Source organism: Mixophyes fleayi, chromosome 2, assembly GCF_038048845.1.
Source record: "Mixophyes fleayi isolate aMixFle1 chromosome 2, aMixFle1.hap1, whole genome shotgun sequence".
Taxonomy (NCBI): Eukaryota; Metazoa; Chordata; class Amphibia; order Anura; family Limnodynastidae; genus Mixophyes; species Mixophyes fleayi.
In genome coordinates this window covers 35,968,975-35,983,183 of record NC_134403.1, presented here as the reverse complement: position 1 = coordinate 35,983,183, position 14,209 = coordinate 35,968,975, and the positions used below count along the sequence as shown (strand labels likewise).

General features: G+C 41.1%; 1 protein-coding gene across 1 annotated transcript in view; it reads right to left on the bottom strand.

Annotated features, from left to right (window-relative positions):
• The window catches only part of DYNC2H1 (dynein cytoplasmic 2 heavy chain 1), a 350,876-nt gene that overhangs the window by 204,355 nt on the left and 132,312 nt on the right, over positions 1 to 14,209 (bottom strand). The window contains exons 56-63 of the mRNA XM_075198801.1: positions 13,532 to 13,669; positions 8,533 to 8,646; positions 8,051 to 8,211; positions 6,670 to 6,793; positions 6,466 to 6,587; positions 4,870 to 4,956; positions 1,834 to 1,960; positions 722 to 863 (exon numbers count right to left, since the gene is read on the bottom strand). Of these exons, the coding sequence (XP_075054902.1) occupies positions 722 to 863; positions 1,834 to 1,960; positions 4,870 to 4,956; positions 6,466 to 6,587; positions 6,670 to 6,793; positions 8,051 to 8,211; positions 8,533 to 8,646; positions 13,532 to 13,669 (1,015 nt within the window). The remainder of the gene's footprint in view (positions 1 to 721; positions 864 to 1,833; positions 1,961 to 4,869; positions 4,957 to 6,465; positions 6,588 to 6,669; positions 6,794 to 8,050; positions 8,212 to 8,532; positions 8,647 to 13,531; positions 13,670 to 14,209) is intronic.

Here is a 14,209-nt window from a genome sequence, read left to right as displayed (position 1 = left end):
GTGGATTTTCCTCCGGGTGCTACAGTTTCCTCCCACACTCCAAAAACATACTGGTAGGTTAAATGGCTGCTATCAAATTAACCCTAGTCTGTGTTTTAGGGTATTTACATCTTCTGCAATAGCTGTGGCACATGCAGGGGAAGGCTGGGCAGGGGGGCATTTGCACCTTGGGCCGGTCCCATAGTGGGCTACCTTGGGCTGGGTCACTGGGCTACCAGCATTTTTTTTTCCTTTAAAATGTTCTTACTAGGCTGCTGAGTCAGGGCTGAGTCAAGTCTTGCCCGTCGGGCACATGTCAAAATAACACCAGCGTACACCTGTCTTGTAATGCTTTGATGATGACAGTAGTTACAATAAATGTAAAGCTCGCAGCAATACTTGCTATTAAATTATACGTCTTATCATATCCTATCATTTGTGCTTATGAAATCAGGTCACATTACATTGGGGGTGTGAACACGTCACATATGGGGATGAGGAAGGGGGGAATCACATCACATTGAGGTCTTAGCTAAATCCCCCAGGGGTGTGTTTAGCACTTCTGCCTCTCATCTCCCTCCCAGTGGTAGGTGCGCACGGGATCCATATACCTACCAATATTCCAACCATCAGGATTATTATTAATTCTATAATGCTAGTTATTACTACCCAACAATGATGGTAGTGTGCAAATCATAATAATCTAAATACCCCGACACAAACAATAAAAATCAGTCATTACTTTCCAGTCCCACTGATGTCATCCACTGATCTATGCTGTCTTTTCTCTGATCCTCAGGAGCGGCCGATATGTAGGTGATGAAAGCAGCCGCCAGCTGGGCTCTCTTTGGCAATGTACTTAATTCTTCCGTTATCTCTTCCACCTGAAGAAACAAACACTTGTGATCTGTACAGTTCAACCCTGACTAACGTGTGTCTGTCCCTGTTCAGCTATCTTAGAGAGTAAATCTACTGCACATTATAATGTAATATTCATTCAAATACAGTCACCCGTTATGTAGGGCAGGACGGTGCCTTAGTGGTTAACACTTCTGCCTCACAGCACTGGGGTCATGAGTTCTATTCCTAACTAAGGCCTTATCTGTATGGAGTTTGTATGTTCTCCCCGTGTTTGCGTGGGTTTCCTTCGGGTGATCCGGTTTCCTCCCACACTCCAAAAACATACTAGTAGGTTAATTGGTTATCAAACTCTCTGTCTGTCTGTGTGTGTGTTAGGGAATTTAGACTGTAAGCTCCAATGGGGCAGGGACTGATGTGAGCAAGTTCTCTGTACAGCACTGCGGAATTAGTGGCGCTATATAAATAAATGATGATGATGATGATGTAACAAATCAGCTTACTAGAGAACTTAAAACAAGTGCTAAGGTTGCATGAACCCTAATTTCATCTTACATGATCACCCCGTCTGATCTTTGGCTTTCGAGATGGCCTTAACTTTCCTACAAGCACCTCTTTATACTCAAACTCCCCAAAAATGGCCAGATTGTAATAAATAAAGGAAATATAAACAACTTCTTGTCTTCTTAGGATATTTTATCTTGAGCTGCAGAGAATGTAAATAAATGACAGTGTATGTCTGTATCTTGCCTCAGAAATGTCACTGATTCCTAACAATCAGACAGGCTGAGCTGCGTTTTCTTGAATATCGCTTGAGCCCACAAACGGCTGCCTCTGCTGTGTACACACAACAGGAACATTGTCACAGCGACATCGGGGGGGAAACTTCTACAATGGAGACAAGTAGGACCAGATTCTCCCTGTGTTATGGCCCTATACTACAACTAACATTCAGTGACTGGTGCTGCCCCATCTACCAGCGACAGAGGTACAGACCTGCGCATTCCAGCGTTTGTGCTCCCCGTCCAACTGACTGATCAGCAGTTCCGCTGACTGAATGATCTCTTGAGCTTTGGATAATTCAGCTTCAAGTTTAGCAGCTTCGGTTGTCCGGGTCTGAAACCTGCACAACAAATAGACATTGATCAGCAAAACATTTTCCATACATTTACATGATTTGCTTCTAATACAGTCTATGGTAAATCTATTAAGGGTAGGATACAAAGCCTGTCTACTGACACATTCATTACACTATCACCCTGTCCTTCATAATGTCATTAATCTGTCTAGTCCTCTTTGTTGCCCTTGAATACAATAACAGGCAGGCTTATGTCTCTGCATTGGATTTAATTGTATCTATTCAGCCAATCTGTTCTTGTACTGAAGAGAAACAAAAATAAATATAAAGATTAATAAATAGGCTCATTGTCTGAATGCTTTGTGGTCTGATGGTTGAGTTTCCCTATATAAAGCTATGAATATATTTTGTTGCTTTGTGCACAGACTTGGAAAGCCTCACAAACCACATCACTATGTGAACAGTGATTAAATCTAACATGACGACAGCAGCACCTTTGTGTGCCCAACTGCGTCCTTCGTTATCAAAAGTATAAATGTATCACTAACACTATTTTGAACATTCTTCAATTAACTTTTGGCTTAAGTTTTCAATCTATAAACCATGAAACCTCCTATTTATATTTATATGGAGGGATTTCAGGTTTTCGGTTTTAACAGAATGAAAAAAACAAAACAAAACATGAAACCTTCCAAAAATGCCTAAAATCAGATTCCTCAACGAGGCGTGAAAGAGCCTGTGTGAGCGGCAGATTAGCAGAGGAACTTCAACACACCGCTCTCAACGCCAGAGGAGTTGTATATATAGGGCGAGGAAAGCAGCTCAGGGAGGGTGAGAAGAAAACATATCTGGCGTGAAAATAAATGAAATGAGATAGGAAGAGAGACAGGGAGAGAGAGAGAGAGAGAGAGAGAGAGAGAGAGAGAGAGAGAGAGAGAGAGAGAGAGAGGAGAATGACACACAAGGTGGAAACGTACAATGGATATGGCAATACATTTATTTTACCCTTCCCCTGCCCCTCTCCTCTTGAGTGTCCCCCTCCTCCCCTGGGATCATGTCCCCTGACTCCATCTACCCTGTCAACATGTCCTCTTGGATCATCAAACTTGTCTCCCCCCTTCCCTGGGATTATGTCCCCTGGCTCCCTCTCATGGCTCCCCTGGAAGCAGGGCCTGATCAACCACTAGGCTGACCAGGCTGCAGCCTGGGGCGCTGGGTCCTGGGGGGCGCAGCGCTGCGGGTATTTATTTTATTTTTTAAAAAAAATTTTTTTCTTTCATTCATTTTTTTTTTCGGGTGGGGGAGGGGGGGTCGCCGCGGGGGGGTGGAGGGCTCGACGATCAAAAGCATGGGTGGTCAGTGGTTAGCAACACACAGCCAATCGCCAGGCTGCCTGTTGCTGTGCAGCAGACAGGAAGCAGGACGTCTTCACTTCCTATCTGCTGATCTGAGGAGAGGAGCGACGCTGGCACAACTACAGGTAAGTGAAGGGGGGAACTGCCCTGCATATCTATAGGGAGGGGGGAACTGCCCTGCATATCTATAGGGAGGGGGGGGGGGGAACTGCCCTGCATATCTATAGGGAGGGGGGGGGGAACTGCCCTGCATATCTATAGGGAGGGGGGGGGAACTGCGGCCGTATTAGCCTAGGGCGGCCAGAACCCTTAATCAGGCCCTGCCTGGAAGCCTCTACTCCCTTGTTTAAAATAAAAACAAGACACATTATATGTTTTTTTTCCATTCTTTATGGCTTATTTCACTACAAGAAAAACCCTTATTTCTACATGTGCAAAAAACAATAGTAATAAACACAAAACTTCTTAAACCAGGCCTGGAATGTAAATAAGGTTAAAGAGTTTCACTCTAAATCTGTTTATTTCATTATGAAATGTGGACAGGGATATACAAAAGTTATACAGGGGCTCACAAACCTGTTCAGCAGCTTTGATGCATAAGTGTAAGTTTCTTTTTTGTAAAGCCGTGGTCCATAGGAGTGACATATTTGGGCAGAGCAGTAGCTTAAAATCACTGTGAAATTGGTGAGTATTGAATATAGAATGTTAAGCCAGGCTTACTGAGAGTGTACGATTGTTGTGTGGGGTATGTGTGATATTTTTTCATAGCTTTTCAGAGATTTATACTAGAAAATCAGAATGAAATGAAATAAAGCATAAACAGTCTATTTATAAAATATAATGCTTTCCAATTATATGACCAGGATTTGGGAACTTATACCCCATTCATACTGCACCAAAAACCCGGGTTTTTGCAGAGGCACTCTGAAAAACCCGGGTCTTGGTGCAGTATGAATAGTCCAACCACAAAATCCCGGGTCTAAAATCCCGGGACTTAGACCCGGGATTTCGCGAGGGGTAATTCCCGGGTTGGACCCCTCTCGCCTGCAGTATGAATGGTGCAACCCGTGTAATTCCCGGGTCTCACCATTCATACTGTAGAAAAAAAACAAAAAACTAAAATGACGTCATTTCTAATGGACTAGAAATTACGTCATTTTAGTACCCAGAGGTCCCCCTGACAGCCGGCAACGCACCGGAGACACCGCTGGCTGAAAATAAGTTAAGTAAAAATTTGTTATGTAATTTTTTTTAATTAAAACATTTTTTTACACTTTTTTTTTTTCTAAAACCCGGGTCGGGCAGGTGCAGTATGAACCCGCCCGACCCGGGAATCTTCTTATCTATACTGCCCTGTGCCCCGGCAATATCCCGGGTTAACAACCCGGGATATTGCCGGGGGGGCAGTATGAAAGTGGTATTATTGAAAGACATTTTTGATTTACATTCAGACATCCTACTTTGTGAACCCAATTTCTTTGAAACACATAGCCGACTCTGATTAGTATTATTGTAATATTGTATTGTGTGTCTGAATGACAGTAAGAATCGCCTAACTAAGGAGACCATTGTAAAATTCTTATTTCATCCAGCACTTACTTTTCCTTCAGTTCTGTCACCCTCTGACCAACGGTATTAAGCTGGTCCTCCAGCTTCTGTTTCCTTTCTTCTGTTTTTCTGAAATTACTGAAATATTTTTTTTAAAAAAAAATAGTAAATCAGTGACGATTCACATAAGAGTAACAAAGTAACCAAAATAATAAATAATAGATTAGTCTCCTGGGGCTCGATTTATCAAGGCATGGATTCTGAGCACAACCTGCGTTTCAGTTTAAAATGCAAGTATTTCGGCTTTGTACACGCCCAAATTAATCAAGGCACAGATCTCAAGATACAAGCACTACTGAATTTGGGTGTAGGTCTGCTGTGCTCTACAACACAGGACACTGCAGGATACATCCAATACACACAGAAAATATACTACATATATAATGTAATGCCACCAAAATAAAGGCATTACTGATCAAAAGTTTTTTCTTTCTCATGGAATACATTTATTAGGATGTTCTTAATGTTTACTGAACATAAAATACATTTATACAGTTGCTCCTGATTGCAAACACATGTTATAGCATGCACACGAGACTGTCATCATTACTGATCAGGACTCAGACTAGCCCTGTGGCTGGAGCAAGAGATACGGCAGAAAAACAAGTAACTCTGAGATACCCAGAGCTGGATTCGGACGTGGCTGCGTGCGCTACATACACCCCTTCCCTGCCCTGTTCACTCCCAAAAATTGTAGGCTGTAGTAAGTGTCCTTTGCGTTCTAAGACGGGGCTGCGCTTACTGGCGTGTCTCCCGGTTCTGGGCATGTGCAGAGTGATTTTGGGTACGACACGCTCAAAATCAGCAGATACATGTCTGATGCATCAGGCCCATGGTCTCATTCACTCAGACTAAATAGGATTTGTCAGTCTCTGTGATGCAAAGACATGATACTATTAAAGCTATAAACTCGATCCACTATGATAAACACCAGGGAAATGCTTTTAACTCTCTTCTCAATGGAATCAGAGTACGCAGGATTTTGTATGAGTCAATATTGAGCCATATGAGCTTGAGGTCTCATAAGATACTTTGCTACAGTAATCAATTAATTGTTATCTTAGCTGATCAGGAGAAGCAAATACCAAGGATCCAGAGAGAACAGAATGTGTCTGGGGTCTGTCCCCTCTAATGTTCATTTCTAGAGACTCCTGAATATAATCAGAGACACGCCTAAAATGAAGGGTACACATAAAGGCCCCCATCACCATTAAGTGGCTGCAATATTCAGAGCTCAGATTGGCTAGTGCCATAATATAGACCTAACTAAAAGTGCTGGGCCAAACGTGGAGGATCCGAGTTCTACCCTTAGAATACTATTTTAGACGTCTGGAAACTCCTTTTTGGGGACAACTCCTTGTCCCCAACAATGATTTACTTTCCAGGACCTCATCCCTTTTAGGAATACTGCCAGGAAGATAGTGTCTCATTTATTTACATTATATCACTCCCTTCAGCTTCCTATACAGAGAGATATGAAGACACTGATGACATAGGCCATAAGCTGTGGCTGTTTCATGGTGGTACTGAATAGTAGAACATCCAAGTGACTGTGAATGGAGTAATGGGATTATATCTAATACATACGACTGCAGCACCGCCTGCTCTTTCTCCAGGGGCTGGATTTTCTCCAATACATGAGAATACTGTACATTCGCTCTCACCCAGGCGGCCAGAGGTGCTGCCGCAGCACTGGCTCTTTTAGCGTTCTGCCGGGAGGACACGAGACAAACATAAATGAATAGAAATATAATATATCGATGTTTAGGTTTACACTAGTAAAAAATGTACCTTGGCTTCAAAAGACGTCATATTCTTTTCAAGGAGCTCTTCCACGCTATCGCGGATTTCTTTTGTGATATTTCTCACGTCAAAAGTCACAATTTCTTCCCGCACCCCGCGCTTGGCCAGAAAGCTTAGGAGGAAGAAAGTACGACGATATAAGACAGTATTCTCAGAAAAGTGGGAGTGTTTCCTGCTCCTTCATTTCAAATGTCCTATTAGTTATAACACATACACTTCCATAGATGTCCCAGTCAAGCATGGCAGATTGTTAAAAATAGAACTTTTTCCACCTGTAAAATCCCTTCTAATTCAGGTATACAGTGCGCACTGGAGAATTGAGACACACACACAGTTGTCTGGAATAATCAGTTCTGCTTTACTGAAACTGGTATACTAATATTTATACAGAAAACATAGCATACCCTCTTGTGGTTACACAGTATTATAATTAACACAATCCTTTACATTGTATAACCATCAATTGTACAAAGACATCTGTAAATCTTGTGTTCTTGTCTCACTCTTATCTCTATAAAGGAGGTATTTCTGGGGGGTTTGAAGTAAACAGTCTCACCCTTGACACATAGGTCATTAATTTAATTGGAACACCTTTAAGTATGAAGATCTGGGACCTGATTCATTAAGGATCTTAACTTGAGAAACTTCTTATTTCAGTCTCCTGGACAAAACCATGTTACAATGCAAGGGGTGCAAATTAGTGTTCTGTTTTGCACATAAGTTAAATACTGACTGTTTTTTCATGCAGCACACAAATACTTGATAGCTTATTTGTACACTGATATTTAAAGTTGATATATGTGTGTGCTACATGAAAAAACAGTCAGTATTTAACTTATGTGCAAAACAGAATACTAATTTGCACCCCTTGCACTGTAACATGGTTTTGTCCAGGAGACTGAAATAAGAAGTTAAGATCCTTAATGAATCAGGCCCCAGAATTTATTGACCAATATGACTGCATCCAATGGGAAACCTGACACATGACAGCAGTTCAGCTGAATTGACGTTTAGAACAGTCAGTATTTAACTTTTGTGCAAAACAGAAAACTAATTTGCACTCCTTGCATTATAACATGGTATTGTCCAGGAGACTGAAATAAGAAGTTTCTTAAGTTAACATCCTTAATGAATCAGGCCCCTGCACCTTAATTATTTTGAACTAATTGGCTTCTACATTAACTATTTCTATGCAAGCTATACATTGCTTAATTAAAAAAGATTATAACTTCGTTTACAAGATGAAACTGCAAAAGGGTCCTAAAAGGTTAGGTATGTACTGCAGAAACCCTACAGGTAAGTGATGAGGTTGTGTAATACAACATAACTCTACATTGCTATGCAGGCACAGCACATATACAGGTCTTACCTTTTCATGCTTACCCATGATGTATCAAAGATACCCATGAGCCTTAGCACACCCTCCAGAATATCGCGGATGACATCAGGAGGCATGCGTAACGATCGGATCTCTGACAAAGACTCCGGCTTAATGTTCCCCACCGCTTGCTTTGCTTCATTCACCAGTGGCTGTAACACAAAACGAGGCACAGTTATAAATACATACAAATATGTCAAATTATAATTTTTTTTGTAGAACTGAAGACATTTCCGAGAAAGCTATGATCGTTGGGGAAGTTGGGGGGAGAATGTTTTCCTATGTATATCAGATTTCTAATTTCTAACTCTCCTGAAAGTCAGTTATCTCCTGATAACATAGTGCAATACTTTCCACACAGCTGCGACGCAATTAATAAATACAGTTTCAATGGTCTGGGACTGTTTACATATATGTGATAATGTTCTAGGATGCCAGAGATCAATTGGTATGTTAGGTTTTTATCTTGCTACCTGAACATCTTTTAGTTCATCATCAATTTGTCTTTTTCTTGCTTCAATCTTAGCGGATTCCTCTACAATTCTGCGTTTTATTTTCTCCATTTCGGTCTTCTGATCACTGGCGTTCTGTAAAACAAGGAAGATTTCTTAGTGCACAATAAGCTGACAAAATCAGATGTCCATCTCTCCTGTCCCACTTAACGCACCCCACTGCCGGGCATGCCATCATCACAGCATTATAGCTAATTAAGAAAGGAAACATATATTATATTTGTAGATACATCTGTGAAAGTGTTAGTGGAAATATTTTTTTCCCAAATACAGACATGAGGCCTGAGTCATTAAGGAGAGCAAGCCAAAAAAGGAGTACATCTGATCTTGGACAGACCATGTTACAGTGCAAGAGATTAATTAGCTTATTATTTTGCATGTAAGTTGAATAGCTGTCATGTAGCACACAAATATAGCTTTATTTTTACACTGAAATTTAAAGATGATCTAGGACATGCCCTATCCCACCTATAAATCTACCATCACATTTTAAATTTACCTGCCCTCCAATGCAACATGGTTTTGCTAAGGTGCAAAGTTACTCCTTTTTTTGCTTTTCCCTCTTTAATGATCCAGGCCCATTGTGCTTAGAAAAAGCATTATACAGTTAGATGCAAAAATGTGGCCATCCCTGGTTAAATTACATATTTACTATTTTATTTTTAGTTTGTCAAACTCACCAAATATATAGTAATTGCATATTTAAATGTGTGAAACTAGGTTTTTACCCGGCAGAGGTTGTGATAACATCTTTTCACTTAATTCAGCGAGAAGTCCCGTAGGAGCCTGATGTGATCATATCATGCAGCGCACTAAAACATCACTAATTTTCTCTTACATCATATGGGGGACACTAATGATGGGGTATAAATGGTTCAGGCAGGAGTTTGGCACATTAAATTTTCTTTACAAAGTCTGAAACTTCTCCCTCTCGTATAGCCCCGCCCTGGAGTGCTGACAGGAGTAGAGTGCAGTTCATCAGGGCTGTCTCTGGCAGCAAAGGATTTTATTTAATTTACTTAATTTAACCACTTCACCACCAACGCGGCCAGCAGCATCCAGACAGCCTCACAGTCTGCTGATGTGAAGTCCAGAGGGGAGCCCACAGTCACGTTCAACTTACAAAAACCAGAATGTGCATTTTAGTGCAGTGCCACCAGTGTAAGGGTGGTGGGTAAAGATGGGGCTCCTGTATACAGCAGCCCCTTACTAGGCATAGTCTGGTCAAAAAGGTTGTGCCCTCTGGACAGTGAGGAGAGTATTAGAGTGAGACAGGATTCTGTGTGGGTTCTGCCTGCACACACTGGCTGAGCTTGTGGCTATATAGGGTCATTCTCCCTTGTGCTTGTGTACTGCAGCTGTAATTTGTATCTCATCTTTATCTATTATGTCTGATAAAGGGAGCAATTCCAGAGGTGAATCTGGAGGGGATGAGTCTGTTCCATTTTATAAGTTTTCAAAATGGAAGTCAAATTACCTCAGGTTTTATCAGTCTAAACCCCAGACAGCAAAGAAAACCTTGCTTGTGCCTACTCTGCTGAAACCTCAATGGAAGAGTCACTTCATCTGAGGTATCTCAGTCAGGGGTCCTTTGGCCTTGAGACAAATCCCAATGAGCCAGCAGTCTAGCAAGGACATTAAGGTTTCCTCCTCTTTAGACAGGATTCTAGATTCCACCTCTCCTGCTGAGACTCTGGAACTTCAGAGTTCTACGTATTCCAGTCCTATGAGGGTTCAGACTCAGAGTTGTCCTCTAAGGAGTAGGGTATGGCAGCTGTGGACTTGAACAATGAGGGTTCCTTGGATTCCACAAGACAATAGGGTGTGGATAATTTAGTGCAGTGCATCAAGCTCTAAACACTCAAGACAGCAGTGCCGAATAACACGCTGTCAAAAAGAAAGAAGAAACAGATTATTTCCTTCCCTTATTCTCATAATTTAGGGGACTTATTAGGGAAGTGTGAGAAAAACCGGAACACAGGATTCAGCTATCACGCAACTTGTAGACTCTCTCACCTATTGCGAGTCTGAAAGCAAAGCTGGATGCTCCCATAGCACAATTGTCAAAGACCACTACAATTCCTTTTACAAATGCTGTGGACCTCAGGCATGAATGATATATGTAGCAGCTTTCATTTCATGAAAGGACGGTCTCTTGGAACAATTTAAGTCTCTGCATGTAAAGGGCTCTTAGCAGTGTTTGGAGGGGTTTTCAATCTGGCAGACTCAGAATTACTAATCTTTGTGGAACGCATTCAAGAGGTGCCCCAGGATTCTATCTTTTCACACTATAGGTAAAGTAAGAGGACAGACCTCATGGGGACAGTTCACTGCCCCTTAAGAGGGCAACAGAGGTAAAATCAGATTTGGGCAGTCAGCACCAGCGCTCTTGGCGACCTAATAAGACACAGGACTTTATAGGAAGCTATTTGCACAATAATTATGACAGGGGGTCACACTGTCGGCAAACCAAAAGGGAATGGGGTTCTATACCAACCTCTGCTTAGTACCAAATGGAAACTTTTCGCCCAATTTGAACCTCACGACTCTGAACACTCAGATTCAAGTAGACAGGTTCAAGATGGAATCTCTGAGATCTTTCATATCCAGAACAGAACTGCACAAGTTCATCCAGAATGCTTACTTGCATGTTGCAGTCTGGTAAGGCTGTCAATGTCTTCTCAAACTCACAGTTTGACCTTACAATTTCCAATTTCTATCTCTACCTTGCAACAAGACTATTGGTATTCATGAAGATCATGGCGGTCAGGGATACTTGTCTGAGATCCAAAGGGGTGATCATCTTTCCTTATCTGGGATATCTCTTGATCAAGGCGGGGTCCCGTACTTTATTTCATGCTCATGTGAGAGAAATGACACACACTTTAGAATGAACCTGGGTGGATCATTGACTATCAGAAATCCAATCTAGTTCTTACCCAGAGACTTGTCTTCTGGCTCTGCTGTTCAACGCCTGAAAGCATAAAGTGTTCTTGCCTCAAGAGAAGATACACTCACTGCACAAAATAATAAAGTCTCTATCAGCTCTCAAACGGATCTGCTCATTTCGGCATGAGAATCCTTAGGAAGGTGGTGTCAACACTAGACTAGACACTGCAGTTTGTGCATTCTCAATCTAGAGTGTTTTAGATCAAGCTTATATTGAAATGTAACTAGTCTCACACTCATTTGACCAGCCATATCATCAAACAGTTTCTAAAGACAGGCCACTCGCTCCTTGCACCTTAGAGTACACAGCCTCAACAGGAGCCATCCCTTTGTCATTTGGCATTGGACAAATGGACCACGGACTCCAGCCTTCGATGTTGAGCACTGTCACTTTAATGTGGGTTCAAGGTCTTTGGTCTCCTGAGGAAGCCAGGCTTCCAGTTAAATGTGCTAGTTTGAACTAAGAGTGGAGCTAAAAGCTCTGGTCAGAGGACATCTCCAGTTGTATGTGGCATACATCAATCAACGGGAGGAAGAAGGAGCTCCATAGCAATGGCAGAAACCATGCGTTGAATAAAACAAAATATTCCAGCATTGTCAGCCGTGTCTTCCTTCAGAAAAGGGTGGCACTTTACCGCAAGTGCAGACTTTCTTAAATGGCATTATTTATTTTTAACCTTTATACAGCCTTTCTATAGTTCCTTGGGATTTGACCGTATTCCTGATGGCATTATAGATGTCAATGAATCTTTTTTCAGGAGGACAGAGATGTCCTTTGGACAATGGCATCCTTTCAGTCTAAGGGAGCTTCTAGGTTTCATATAAGTCAGGATATTGCAATTCTGGCATTTCCTCGCTTCTTTCACTTCACTGCGTTGCATGGTGTTAGGACTCTGAAGATTTATGTTTATATGACTATTGAGTTTAAGGAAACTGATCATCATCAACATTGTATATATATAGTGCCAGCAAATTCCATACTTCTTGGTTCTCATTTGATGCCCACCAGAGAGGTTTGCATGCCTTTAAGCAAACAATTGTGAGATGGATTACTTTGCTGATCCGTCACACTTTCATTTGAACAGGGAATTCTGTTCTTCACAGCTTAGAAGCATATCCTACCAATTTTTACGTTTACTAAGTTTTAAACGTTTTCATGTCTAAAGATGCTAGTTTTGGACTGAAGGTTCTGCACACTGCAACTCCTGAGGGCACCCACTCGTATAGGCAACTTTGAGAAGTCCCATTGTCTTAGGATGTCAGAAAAAGCAGGATTTTTGTACTTAAGTTTAATCCTTTTTCCTGAATCTGTTGGGGCACACTGCGCACCCACCCTTACGAGCTTTCGATCTCCTGTAAAAAGTTTTGTGGAATGTTGTTTTTATCTCTCTCTCTCCACGTTCCTCTCTATTCTCTCCTGAGTGCCTTGGTTACAAAAATAATATTAATAATCAAATTCTCTGTAGGAAGGGAATATAGAAAGGGGAAGCGTTTCAGAGATTGTGAAAAAATTTAAAGTGCTCTCACAGGAGCATTAGGCACTTCTGTTCTTCTGAAATGTAAAGATTTCAAAGAAGTGGTGATTAAATATTAAAAAACATGAATGAGCTACAAGTACAATTGAGCACTTTTTTTTAAATGTTATTAATATCGCTCCTAATGCTTCAGCAATGTCAACAGCTTCCTAGAGAATCGATAGGCTGCAACCTCATTAATAATTTGTTCACTCCAACAAAACAGATGCATCTACAGTGTGCAGGCAATTAATATAACTTGGGTATGTAATATACATAATGTACAATCATTGCTGATATATCTACTGTGCTGTTGTGTCTACATTGTCTTGTTACGTCAGCATGCACATGAGTGACAGTGTCAATTGTTTGTTGTACAGAGCTTTGTTAAGCACTACTTTATGCATAATATTGTGCGTCATTGTATTTCTTGTTCTAAATGCCTCCATTTACAGGCCTGCCCATGTGTTTATATATGTGCAATATTAAAGCGTTACCTGCATTGATGTTGTGATCTCTTGTAGAGCGCCATCAGCTTCAGCCTGTTTAGTTTTTAACAATAAGCTTTGTTCTCCAGCTTTTCCTTTAAGTTCGTCTACAAGAGACTTGGCCTCATTGAGTTTTGATACTCCAGCCTACATAAAAACATGTCATTACAATGCATTCAAAATAGATTGCAAGCATACTCTGAACCCCAAAATATATGGCAATAAGGAGACTCTGTTGTCTCTATGATCTACCCCTCCCCATCAGGACTTCATTCCTCTTGTCAGTCCCCTACACCGTGGCTGTGATTAGCATGTTGTGAGGGCTCTTTAGCATACTAGCTATGTTGATTAGAATGCTAAACTGCCTTATTATTGTTGTGCTCCAAGCCACCGAGCTTCTCTCCAGCAAACATGATTGGAGGTCATTTTTTTTACCCAGACAATTCAGACCCTACTTAACACAACAACTGTGTAATAAGCAATATAACTGCTTCACAGTCTTGTATTTTTAGATTCTTCTAATTACTCCTTGCTCGGAATATATTACAGTCCTTCCATAAAAATCTAACCATCCTAAATGGAAAATGATCCTGTTATATTAAGGAACATTTTCTCTTTGTGTTTGTCTAATGGAAATATTAAAAGATTAATTTATAACTGTACTATAATAATATTAATCATATTGTA